The sequence below is a fragment of the Aphelocoma coerulescens genome, chromosome 5 (genome assembly GCF_041296385.1).
Source record: "Aphelocoma coerulescens isolate FSJ_1873_10779 chromosome 5, UR_Acoe_1.0, whole genome shotgun sequence".
Classification (NCBI taxonomy): domain Eukaryota; kingdom Metazoa; phylum Chordata; class Aves; order Passeriformes; family Corvidae; genus Aphelocoma; species Aphelocoma coerulescens.
The window spans coordinates 44,318,225-44,330,751 of record NC_091019.1 but is presented as its reverse complement, the minus strand read 5'-3'; the positions used below and the strand labels follow the sequence as shown (position 1 = coordinate 44,330,751).

At 36.5% G+C, this 12,527-nt stretch overlaps 1 protein-coding gene across 5 annotated transcripts in view; it reads right to left on the bottom strand.

The window, feature by feature from the left end:
- YLPM1 (YLP motif containing 1) overlaps positions 1 to 12,527 on the bottom strand; it is a 35,493-nt gene that overhangs the window by 711 nt on the left and 22,255 nt on the right. For 3 of the 5 annotated variants that reach the window (XM_069017893.1, XM_069017894.1, XM_069017897.1), the window contains exons 13-20: positions 12,274 to 12,393; positions 11,816 to 11,992; positions 11,524 to 11,607; positions 11,209 to 11,292; positions 9,673 to 9,759; positions 6,612 to 6,663; positions 1,684 to 1,814; positions 66 to 245 (exon numbers count right to left, since the gene is read on the bottom strand). In XM_069017893.1, the coding sequence (XP_068873994.1) occupies positions 99 to 245; positions 1,684 to 1,814; positions 6,612 to 6,663; positions 9,673 to 9,759; positions 11,209 to 11,292; positions 11,524 to 11,607; positions 11,816 to 11,992; positions 12,274 to 12,393 (882 nt within the window). In that variant the 3' untranslated portion in view covers positions 66 to 98. The other 2 variants (XM_069017895.1, XM_069017896.1) reach the window with 2 other exon arrangements.

Sequence of the window (12,527 nt, the reverse complement as noted above, 5' to 3'; positions counted from 1 at the left end):
GAACTGCAGCCTTAACACTTGAAAAACATCAAGGCTATCAACACACAAGAAGACTGAATATTTACCTTAAAGGCACAAAAATCCACTTAACCACTTTTTCATATATACTTGGTACGGTTGAGGGCTCTCTCAGCAAGATGACCACTTTCATCTGTTATCTTCTCCCAGTCTGTTTGTCCAACAACAAAACCAATGGCCCTTTTCCTGTCTGCATCTTTCTTTTCTTCTAGATCTGCCCATCGCACCTACAGAGAACATCCTATCAGTACAATAATCTTTCAAGAAATCCTGATACAAGTCTAGGCTTTCCACTATAAGTAAGAGTACAAGAATACTAATTTCTACTAATTTTCCTTAGAACAGGTAAGTTTTGTTTTTCTTTTTTTGTTTTGTTTTGTTTTTCTGATAGGCAAAGAGAGCAATTATTTCTAATTGAATATACCAGGTGTTCTATGGAGTAGAAGAAAGGTATAGATGATAACCTTTTTCCATTTCAGTGCTATAGTTCTGAGAATTGAAGTGTAACTACTACAATTATTTCTCTGTTCAAAGCAATGCTTTCTGCAGGAAGAATTATCCAAGACTCATTTACTGTCTTAATTTTCTGTGAAATCTGTCTTTCAATTGCACAACGGAAACATAAAGAAGATGATTATGGAACTACAGAAAGACAGTGTTAAAGAGCAAGTCAGCAAGGAATAAATGAATGAAGGACAGTTTTCTTCTCTATCTTGTGTAGTACATTTCTATTTAAATCTTTCCACTATTTCTTTACATTAAACTTTTTCATACATATGTTATTTACCCATCTTTACATCTCCGTATCTACACTGCACCTCTTCATGGTAATGCAGATCCCTTGCATTTATCCTGTTCAAACATACACAGTGACACCCACAAAATGAGACACCGATGGGAGGGAGAGCAACAGGGAGGAAGGAGTGAGAGAGGCAATGAGGAAAGGCTGCAGTCCAGAAACTCAGCTGAAACACACCATTGCTGGACAAGAAAAAAGAGTAAGTGAAGGAGCTCTTCTTTACATACTGATTAGTCTCATTCAGGCCAGTGTGTTACTGGGGAACGTAGCCTTATCAATTTGCCGCCAGCACCTCCCTATCCACAGTCTACCTGGACTACCCCTGACATTCCTACTGATAAGAAATGTAAGCTTTCTTCCACCATCATCTCCTTTGCCAATGTCTTAAGTATCTCCATTTCTCTCAGGGACGCTGTCCAGTACTACCAGTTTTCTATTTGACATTACAGAGCAAAACAATACCCGAACACCGAAAGTTAATTCAAATTACTTCTAGTGGCAAAAGCTGTTCTTTTTATTTTGGAGAAAAAAAAGTATTACCTCTATTACCTCTCATCTCCCTCTATGATTTTCCCCCTTTTTTCACAATAGAATTTAAACATGTAGCATTTTGTATTCAGACCATGTCATGCCTAGTTAATCTGTATAATCTACAATTCCTAGCTTCGTTATAATTAATATGTTTACCTCTGGAAGACCCTACTTGCAAGAATAATCTCTTACAGAATCTAATGGAACAGCAAAATGAAAAGTGAGTCAGTGGAATTCCCATATTCATAGACATTGAATGACTTGATATAAACTCTCTTTCACAGAGACCATTAAAGGGCTACATACATACAGTAAGTCATTTGAAAATTTATTACCCTTTTCTTTCCAGGTTCAGAAGCACGTGTATCATAGTCATCTGGAAGCTGCAGATAATCTTCCATTCTGCTGGCAATTGCTTCCCAGTCACGTTTTCTTTTAGTGCCAGTCCGCAAACCATCCAGCTTGTCTGAGAACAAACACAGAGCCTCAGCGTTAAGGGAGATTATTTTTTCTATTATTCACACAAACAAGACGAGAGTGGAAAACTTTTCAAAAGAACGAGCAGCAGAATTTGTACATCCAGCTTGTCTTGACAGGTGGAATGATGAGAGTTGAAATAAACTAGAGAAGACTCAACACAGTTTTCAAGTTTTATTGATCTTTTACGTCAACTGTGTGGCAATAACACTCAGTGTTGTTATCTATACGAGGGAGAAAAAAGTTTGCTCTTCTGTATCTATATGGAGTCTGTCCTTACAAGTACAATATAGCCAACAATAGCTAGGAACCACAGATCCATCTTTCTGTATTCGAACACAACACTAAAGCTGTATCATTTTCCCCAAATTTGGGGATCAATACTGTGTCAACCATGGCATACATGCAGTATCAGGGAACAAGTGGCAATTATATAATTTAATGCATCAAAGACAAGTTTCGAGATACTGTTTCTGCTAAACAAAAAGCTCCTTGGAAAGCCTGATCCTCCCCTTTCTTTTTCTCTCCCCATAAGGCAAACCACTTAAAAAGTCTTCCAGGACTGGGAGGAAAACATCTCAGAATCTTTTCTTTCATGGTGTAAGAGGTCAGTCATAAATATTTGAGCAGTACATTTGTCCAACAGTCCTCATTTTCTTCTTTTTCTTATTGAACCGATACAACATGAGGAGACACAATTCCGTTCCTAGGTTCTAAAATTTTGTTCCTCTTTAGACACTTATTCTCAGTAAAGAAAACAACACCTTCTTGAAATTGTGTGGCAAACTGTCTTTGGAAAGGAGATGAAACACTCATTGTAAGATTATGAACAACAAAGCATGAAAAGGAAACCAGCTTTACAAGTCAAGGGAAATTCTGTTTCTTCTGTCAACGTAAGCTACCAATTTATAAGCCAACAATTCAAGTACGTGTAGAAAGAACACTAAGCTTGGCAATTACATTCATTAAACCATTACCAGTGATTAAGAAATATTGTTCCAGAGGTCACTGTTGTAATTAAATTCACCCACAAAAGGCCTCAGAAATAGACCAAACACAAGGCAGCATTATTTTCTGGATAGCAGAAGATGATGTTCAAAGGTATGTACTTAAAGAAGCTCAGTTCAGAGATGAGTTTTTTTACTTAATATGGGAGAGAGAAGAGTAACAATGGAGATAATGTGAGGCAATGGTACTGTAGACATGGTAGTATAATTTAAATGCCATAAACTAATGAAATTATTTCTCCCTCATACAGCTGAAAACCATTTAAAGACTCCACCTTTACCCCATTTCCCTGGAACAGATATGGAACTTCTTCTAATAAAACATTATAATCTCCCTGCTTCTTAAAATAGCCAACATTTAAGAAAAATGTTCAGAGTATTTGTATCTATTACATGATTTAGTTAAGGTTCTTCTTTTACTCTAAGTTAAATCTGCCAAATTTGATGCTCAATCTCCACAGAAAGGCGCCACTCCCTCTAGAAGACAAAATTGATTTATACAATATTCCTCTGTTACTCCAGCACATAACGTACTTGCATTGTTTCTCAGTATTATGTTCAGTCAATGTAGGTAATTTGTAGTGTTAAGTGTTTCCAGAAAAAAATAACATTGAAAAGGAGATCAACAAACTCATTGAGGAGCATTTAGGAACATGAAGAAGTGAAAATTGAGGAGCTCTCTGTTGGCAAATACCTGTAGACAGACATATTCCTGTTGGAAGACAACATGCTATGATGCAAGCTCACCTCATTACCAATGTGAAAGTAAGTTCAGTCTCCCACTCCCTGCTGCATACCAAACAACCGAAAACATCGCCAAGAAATGTGTAATGCTCAAACAGCAGCAGAGGAGCTCAGAAGCTGTTCTGAATATGCAGTTCCCCTCTGTCCCTTTTGTTACGGCTACACAGAATTTATTTTAAAATGTTATCTCCTTCCATGTTTGAAGTTTGTTTTTCCAGAGGGGTCTGCTTCCATCCATACTATTGTGGTTCAAGGTACATGTGTCATGCAGTAGACACTACACAAATGTCAAAAACCTGCCACGAAGGATTATTTCAGAATATTCTTTTCTGAAAATGAGACAAGGTGTCATTTTGTAACACTGGTGCTTGTGATTATTTATGACTGATTATTTAGTGTTAAACTATTGAACATCATTTTATCATTTCAAGTTTTAAAAACAACAAAGCAGCAGCATTTTTGAAAACACACAAAACTTAAGAACTCACCTTTAGAATTTTAAAAGTAACATCTGAAAGTAACTAATTTAATTAGCTCCTTCAAAACCTAAATAAATCAGTTCAGTTTTGCCCTTTTTATAAAAAAGCCACAAAGTTTTATGTAGAATGCCGTTTGTATTCTAGAGCAGATTTTACAATGGTATCAAAGTTACAGCTACACCAAACCTCATTTCTCCATTCCTGAAAGTTTGTAGAACTTGCCACTAAGCCACACCTTGAAACAGAGCATTGCACCAAACACTATAGTCAAATTTTAAAAATGAGAGTCCATTACTTTAAATTTCAGTATAAGAACCCATGTGCACTAAGCACTGAGAAGACCCATGAATAGACTTGCAGAATAAAATTGTGGCTGTGCACAGCATGTAAGGAAATGATAAACCACACATATACTCAAGAAGAACGTAAGAGTAAAGTAAATCTGTGCTAAAGCGAGAGCTCTGGGGCATATGTTTGGCAATTGTCAGAAGTCAGTGTTTGCAGCTAAAGAACTTAAACTTTTGAGACATTTTCTGAGGTTTATTGCAATCAGCAAGATCTTACTGTGCTTTCCTGTAACATCATCTACTCAGAAAGAAAACAAAAAAGCAAAACAGGACTCAGAATATCGTTTTTGGAGTCTGCACTTACGTCATTCTGCAAATGTGTGCCCTCTGGGACTAACACAATAAACCTAATGGGCAGGCCAACTCCCAGGAAATAACTCAATTTTGGAGTAACAAATGCAAACCACAGTTTACATGCCTTTCCAGAAATAATTATAATTGGTCATCTACAATGAAGTCTTATTGTGAACTAAATATAGTAATTCTTACTCACAGACTGCAAGTACACCTTGAGCTAAAAGTCGTCTGCCCTGGCCAAGCAATTTTCCAAAGAAACTGCATTCATTACATAGGAATGCCTGGCTTTTTTAAAAGCTAAGTTCTGTCAGAATTTACTTTTAATCTATAGTCCTACATATATATAAAACTGAATCTAGAGGGTAGTTATAAAAGTAAAATTGTGAATACAGATTTAATAGGAAGCCCTTCTCAGCACCTGTATCTGTATCTCACAGCAAGCTAACATCTGGTTTGTTAATGAAGTTGACTGTTAAAGGATTATTGCAAGTGACTTCAGCATAAAAGTGACTGCTGCTTGCTCTCCATTTTACATTTAAGTGGAGACCATATAAAAATCCTGTGTTTTACATTATGGAGTTTTCATTACGGAAGGAAATGCAATACAGTTCTTAATATAAACTTAAGAAAAAAATCTTACATTATTAAAGAAATCATTGCTTGTAACAAAAATGCAGAGCAATCCTGACTGAATTGTCTAACTGCCTAGCTGTTTGGTATGCCAAAATCATTGAGTACAAGGTGCCTCTGCTTGTACTGCAGGTGCCTCATCATCAGTATAATCCACAACTATTTATATGACTTAAAAGAGAGCACAGCAGCAGAAGAGATGGTGTAGCTAAGCCCTTAACATCACAAGATGAAAGGCTGCTTTATGTAATCCAGACCTTCTAGTGCTATTTCCATGGTGCAGTTGTGATTTTGGTTATTGGAAAGTAATGATGCATAGGGCTGTACCACACATGCAGAAGCAAACCTCAAAATATTAAGACATGCTGTGTCCCATTCAGGTATTTGTGACTTCTCACAGACATGATACAAAAATAGCAGTTCTGAGCAGACTGTCTAGATAAAATTTTCATTTAGAACCTTTACTGTTCAGTAAAAAAAACCCCAACAAAACTGATCATAATGACCAGAAACCCCTTTCCATGAATAATCCTTTCACCATAGGCAAAGTGCATGCATTTCTGCCTGAAAGCTGCTTTTGACTTTGACAGAATACTAATGTCAGCACTAATCAGAACAAGAAAGTGCAGTAAAAACCATGCCCTTGTGCCCCTGGAAAGTCCAGTTTGCATACTACTAAGAAGAATTCTATTGCTCTCCTGGAACTGTGAAGGATAATGAACTTTTAACTTTTCAATGCCTAAGATGTTGAAAAGATCCACTGACACCTAATAATTCAGAACCAACTTCAAAGCATGCCAGCACTTTGTCCTCACAAATGTCAATTTTAGAAAGTGAGGAACATCTTCAATACAGTTCAGCTATGAGACATGTCTCCAAGAATGTAAGAAGTTACTGATGACACTTAGGAAAAAAGGTATGCAATATGAAAAAGAGTACAGCGCAATGTAAGTTGACTCTTTGCTTATATAAAAACAATAAACATGGGAAAGATGAAGAATATAAATACTGCTTTTTTAAAATTTTAGGACAAAGTACTTTCCTTAAACAGATGGAACAACAATTAATGAGTATATAAAACAGTGATTAGAAAGTAGTAAAGTCTCTTGCCTCTGGCAGAAGATAAATTCCTTTTCTGTACAGACACTTTTGCAGTTTCAGACATGTATGAAATCAACACATTTATTTGTCTTTGTAAGGAGGCACAGTTAAAACAAAAATTCAGGTCTTGCAAACATCATTAGATACCAATTATAAGAAACAGGAAAAAATAAATACCCACCTAGCTTTGCCTCAGAAGTGTCCATCTCCCATTTGCTTTTCGGAATGTAACCCTAAATCATACACAGAAAGAAGCTCGGAGGATTAGAGAGAGACACACATGCATATCACTTTTGAACTGGAAACAGCATTACAATGGGAGTTTAAGGTATTTCTTTTTGTAAGGCACAATTCTCATTATCAGGTGAAGGAGACCAATTACTCGGTATTTCAGAACTTCTGCATCCACTTCCCATTCAGTGATTTTAGCAGCCCTTGCAAATCATTACAAGAGTGCTGCCCTCTGCAAACACAGAACTCCAGAATGAGTCTAACAGATAGCAAAGGCACTGTGTGCACAGTTACTGTATTGCATTATCCTAGGTGGCAAAGTTACTGCAACACAACTTTCAGGCATAAAGAATACCCAATGCTTTACAAACACAAATGAAAAAGTTACGGTAAACTTTTATGAACACACTCCCAGATTCACTACACACAAGCTTCACTTACTCCTTTCGAAGGGACGTACTAAATTCATGTATGAGTGGTTAATCCACAATTAAACAATTTTTTTTTGTTTAAATTAGAGTATCTGCTAAGTCACTAGGATTTAAGTATTCTTTTTCATTTTAAAATAGTACTCTTAGCTCAATGATTCTTTTAAAACAATTTTTCCCTACAAATAATGTCACCATGTGTAATGATCTTTAGCCAGTTTATTCTTTGCAAATGAGCATAATGATAATAAATTTGGCAAAAAGGTTATATATTCTAGTTAGCTTCTTGTTAGCTTTTCTTTTTATATTCTTTGACAAGTAAATTGTTACTAAGCAACTCTCATTTCAGCTGTTCAGATTTGGTATAAAAGTACTTATGTTCCTCTGCAAACACATAAAAAAGCTCAAGGTAGTGAATAGAAGCCCTGTGAGAATTTCATTATTTTTAGAATGTTTTTAATAGAGAGGGAAAAGAACTACTCTAGAAGATTTCAAGAAGAAAATAAACAATCCACGAAGCAGTTTTATTACACTAACTTCTTTCCTGATTTATTTATAGGTCGCTTCCACTGTGGTAAAAATACACATGTATTTGTTAATACTATGTGTTACGAAATTAGTGTATTCCAGTAAATTCCAGAGAGCCACACTGCATTTGGTTATGTTCAGCACTGCTCTTACAAAGTCCTTGAATGACCTTTTTGCTACCAAGCATATATCAGTGACTTGAGGTTATCAGATCTCTGGATTTTCTTGTTTTTAATCAAATCTGTAATTAATGCAAACCAAGACAGTTTGTGCTGAAATATTTCCTTGTAACAAATAAATAAACTTCATGTATATACATATATTTATACTTTTAAACCAAGCTCCTCCTTAAAGTTTGCTCAGAAAGTTTACACCACAGCTAAAAGCCTGCATTAAACAAAGTGATGTGTGATACACTGGCGAGAACACTAAGTTAAATGTATCAATAATTTATACCATCAAGCACAGAAAAGCAGGAATTGTCTGAATGCTACAAACAATCCTATGGGAGCTGATAATAGCAAGAACAGTGACTTTGATGGTGTGAAATGGCCTATTGTGTGCTGAATCTATACAATATCCCGGTCCTCAAATAGGATAAGCAAAGATTCAGACTTTATCCTTTGGTACAAGACAGTTGGATTTTTCAAGGATATCTGCCAGATGGCAGGAGATTCAGACCTCCCTTTTCCCACAGGATTAAATGCAGCAAAATGAATTGCAGAACCCTTACCAAATGCTCTCAAAAAGGCAAGAGATACCAAAGACAGTGTCCTGTTTCACTTTCTGTTTGACATAATTCTCTGAGATTAGCCATCTGACTGAATTCCAGAGATTACATACAGCAGATAACGCTTTGCTCTTTTTCATATCTTGTGAATCTGAACAGAACACATTCTTATATGCAGATTACTTTTAGTTATTTAATAATTTGCATAGTTTTCACCACCAAGCTTTCTCTTTGTCTCAAAGAAAAGGCCTATTGTTATATGTGCTGTACATTAGGACACTCCCCCAAACCCATAAACACACACATACACACAAATTTATGCACAGATGTCTCAAAAGCTAAAGACAACTTTCTCTTTTAGCTATAGCTCATGGAAATGGGACTAGCAGCCATATTCTTGTAACCATGGATGTCTTTGAAATGTTCTAACCACACTTTATGCAGTTTCATACTCTGTGCCAAAGAATAATTTAGTAAAAAGAATAAATGAGTCATGTTGAAAAAACCAGACGTTTATTAGAATCCACTTTTCCTAAGCTTTTTTTAAATTCTATATTTCAACTGCTTTCTGACCTGTCACTCCTGAGGAAGAGTAAATTTCCATCAAGGAAAAGCACTTTGCTCAACTCAGACATTTTTGGTTACTTCCTGTTTATTGAACTTTAACTGCTTGGTTGTGGGAACCAAGATTTGAGACATTCAACTCATCAAGCACGGACCAGTTGCAGCTCCAACACATACCAAGAAGTTACAGCAGGAAGCCTTTTGTAGCCTTTAAAATACATACCTAAAAAAGCCAGCCCTCAGGGCAATTCTATAACCTTTATTTATCCAAGAGACCTAATGCCTCACCTTGGAAATACCACCTGACAAACAAAGTCAGTCAACCGTGGCAGAAAAAGCAGTCTTCATAACTGTTGTCATATACTGTGACAGTAGAGTTCTTTAGACACGTGAAAGGAAATAAGCTAAATTAATCTTTGCCCATTGTTCCCATCTCTCCACTTAGTGTAATTCTTAGATTATCTGGAAGACAGCACTGTTATGTACTGCAATTTAAAATGTCTCTAAGAGGCATGTTACCATGCTCCACTGACAATATTGTTTGTGGCACATACTCACATATTCTTAGAAATAAATTAGGAAGAAATAGTATGATTTATCATTAAAGTTCTCCTACAAATGTTTAAGTAAGAAACTACTAGAAACATGTGTATTAAGATTGCACTGCTAAGAACAGGAGTGGCTTGGCACTTGTAAGCCTGAGATTCTCCCTCAGACACATTAATGAACAATTTGTTAGAGATGGCTGATGTGTCTCCTACCAGTTCACTTTCTTCCTCCTCTGCTGTGTCCTTCTTGACTTCTTCTTTCTGGTCTTCAATATTTGCATCAAAATCCTCCATCTCCACCTGTTCCAAAGCACGTGCACAGACTTAGAAGGCATTGCTTGGCTTTTAATTATTTTCTTTTTAACAAAGTAAGTAGAGATGTCCAAATTCAAATAGAAAAGAAACGATTCATCTCTGAAAGCATGATGATGCAATATATATGAATACTGTGTCCATTCTGGCTTTCTTCAGAAGCAGGTTCCCTTCTAGCAACAGAGTGACAAAGAATAATCTTTGCAAAGATTTTCTGGGGAAAAGCAAAAATTTTTCATTCCCTTCCTTCACATGCATTCCTTGTGTTACCAGTATCTGTTACTACTCCTGCTTCCCACAAACTTGCAATCTCAGAAAAAAGTTCTTAAACTTGCCATTTACATATAACTGGAATGTCTCTCTGCATAAAGGCTCAGTAGAGATGTTCTATCTTTTTATATATTTTAGAATCACAGTAAAGAATAATAGTAACCACAGAGATAAGCATAGTAAAATACACGAACACTTGAAGCCATATATCTAACCCTGCTCATCTAATGCAATACTTTCTGGGCTCCACAGCCCTAATGGGGACTCATGCATATATTGTGGAATACATAAAACTCCCCAAGTATGTACATTTTTTTACATAATTTGCAAAACCTTGTAAACCCCAACCTGTCATTCTCTGAGCCTACTTTAGAGTGGAGCCTTTTGCTGTCCTCTTGAAGACTACTATTTTCCAGTACAAAAAATTTGGAGATTTAATAATAGCCTGCTAACATCATGACAAACCGCAAAGACCCTCTGTCTACTTAAGCAGTCCACCAGTTTCTATGGCCATCTCAAGAGCTGTTCTGACAGCAACAAGCAGCTATGGTTCATTCAAAAAGACCATACAGTTAACACACTAATTTATTCCCAGAGCTCCTGACACAACTGCCAAAGAAGAATGCAACAGTAAGTAAGCTGACGCACCAAAGATGCACGTCACGGCAAACTGCAAATGAAGTAAAAAGGCAACTGGAACCACCTGCTACATGTTATTTATTTCTTCATTCTCGGCTCCATGTCTGTATTTCTCAAAACAAGGACTGAGTTCAAATTTGTTTATTTCCTTATCTTACTTTCTTCAACTACTTTTTCAAAATATGATCTAAATAATCCAGTGACCTGGAAAAAGTGCTGAGTTTCATCTAAGAGCGCAAAGATTCTCTGTAATCGGTATTCAACAGTTGCTAAGAGCAAAATGACTTCAACTCTTGCTCAAAGATGCCTAAGTCTGAGCTTCAAAACGGTGATAAAAGGTAACAATGTATCTTCATGTTTGTGGTAATTCATAAGAATAATGGAATACACTTTCCTGACACAGTGATTCTAGCTTTCTACAGTGCCAACTATAACTGCCTTGCTGTGATGATACCTTTGTCTGCTTCATATTTTCAGTATCATCATATTGACCTAATTTGTAGTTTTAACAAGCACAGAGATTCTCACCTCTTCGATAGCAGCATCCTGCAACAGAGAACGAATGTCCAAACGCATCATGTGGCGTGGTGCTGCCTCCCAGTGATCAGACATCTAACAAAACACACACAAAAATGAAGCACCTCTAAAAGTCTAACAGATCCATTGGGGAATATTTGGTTTCTAATTGCTAACAAGATGTATCTGTACTTCAGTAATTTTAATGAATTCCATGAAATAACTACCAGTACTTCTTACAGGAAAAGCATAAGCATTATGTAGTCTATAGTTTTCAAACAACAGCAGGACCAAAAGCACAGTATGACTCCAGATTTATATAGTTACCCTGCTGATATCCTTTAGCTTGCGTCCATGAATATTCCTCTTGGAACACGTCTGGTTATCTGCACTCATTTCAGCTAAGTAGACCTAGAAAGAAAAAGACAATATTAAATACTATAAATTAATTTTTAGAGCTCTTTTTCTACCTTGTGATACACTCTGCAGTTTTAAGTTGTTTACTTTACAAAAGGTAAACTTGTAACTGTATACCACAGCATTTTTCCTTCTACTCAAAAGTTTAGAAACATCAGCATATGGCTATTAGCAAGTTCAAATGCTATTTAGGCTCCATTACCTCAAACCCCTTTGTTTTTGCAGCACTCCAAAACTGTTCAAAGTGTCGCACTCTATCATTGATAGCATCAAGGATAATGAAGGGAAAGAAGCCGTCATCCAAGGTCTTTTTGAAAGTTTTAAACATGCTGGTACGATAGGTCTCTTCCATATCAGCCTCATATTCGTACTCCATCACCTTTACCAAGGACAAAAGCATTAAGAAAGAGGACATCTATAAAATGGCTAATATTCAACATCTGAATGTCATGACCACAAAGTACACTCGTGTGAGAAAAACACCTTTCAGGTCAGTTTTTAAGAATTTGATCATACCACCCTAAGTTATATTGGCTTGTTTTGAAAAACAGCCCAGAGACCTCTGCACTCTTCCCAACCCACAGACTGGAATTCTGATTGCCCCTGTTATTCCAGAATGTCTTGTTTCTTTGTCAAGAAAAGCAACAGAATTAAGACTACCTTCTTCTTAACTTTTTTCCCTGTATCTGGGTCTCTCTCTTCTTTCTCCACTTCAGTGATAAAGTAGTCATCCAGGCTGAGCACTCTTGGTGCAGGTCCTCCGCATTCTACTTCCTTATCCTGGGAAGAAAGCAAAAAGAAAGCATATATCTTTGCTGTAAAAATTCCATTCTGCTATACAGGATCTTCAAAATACTTTTGGCCAACATCAGTTCCCTGCTCAATACTCAGAACAAGAAGAGAGTAGTATCCCT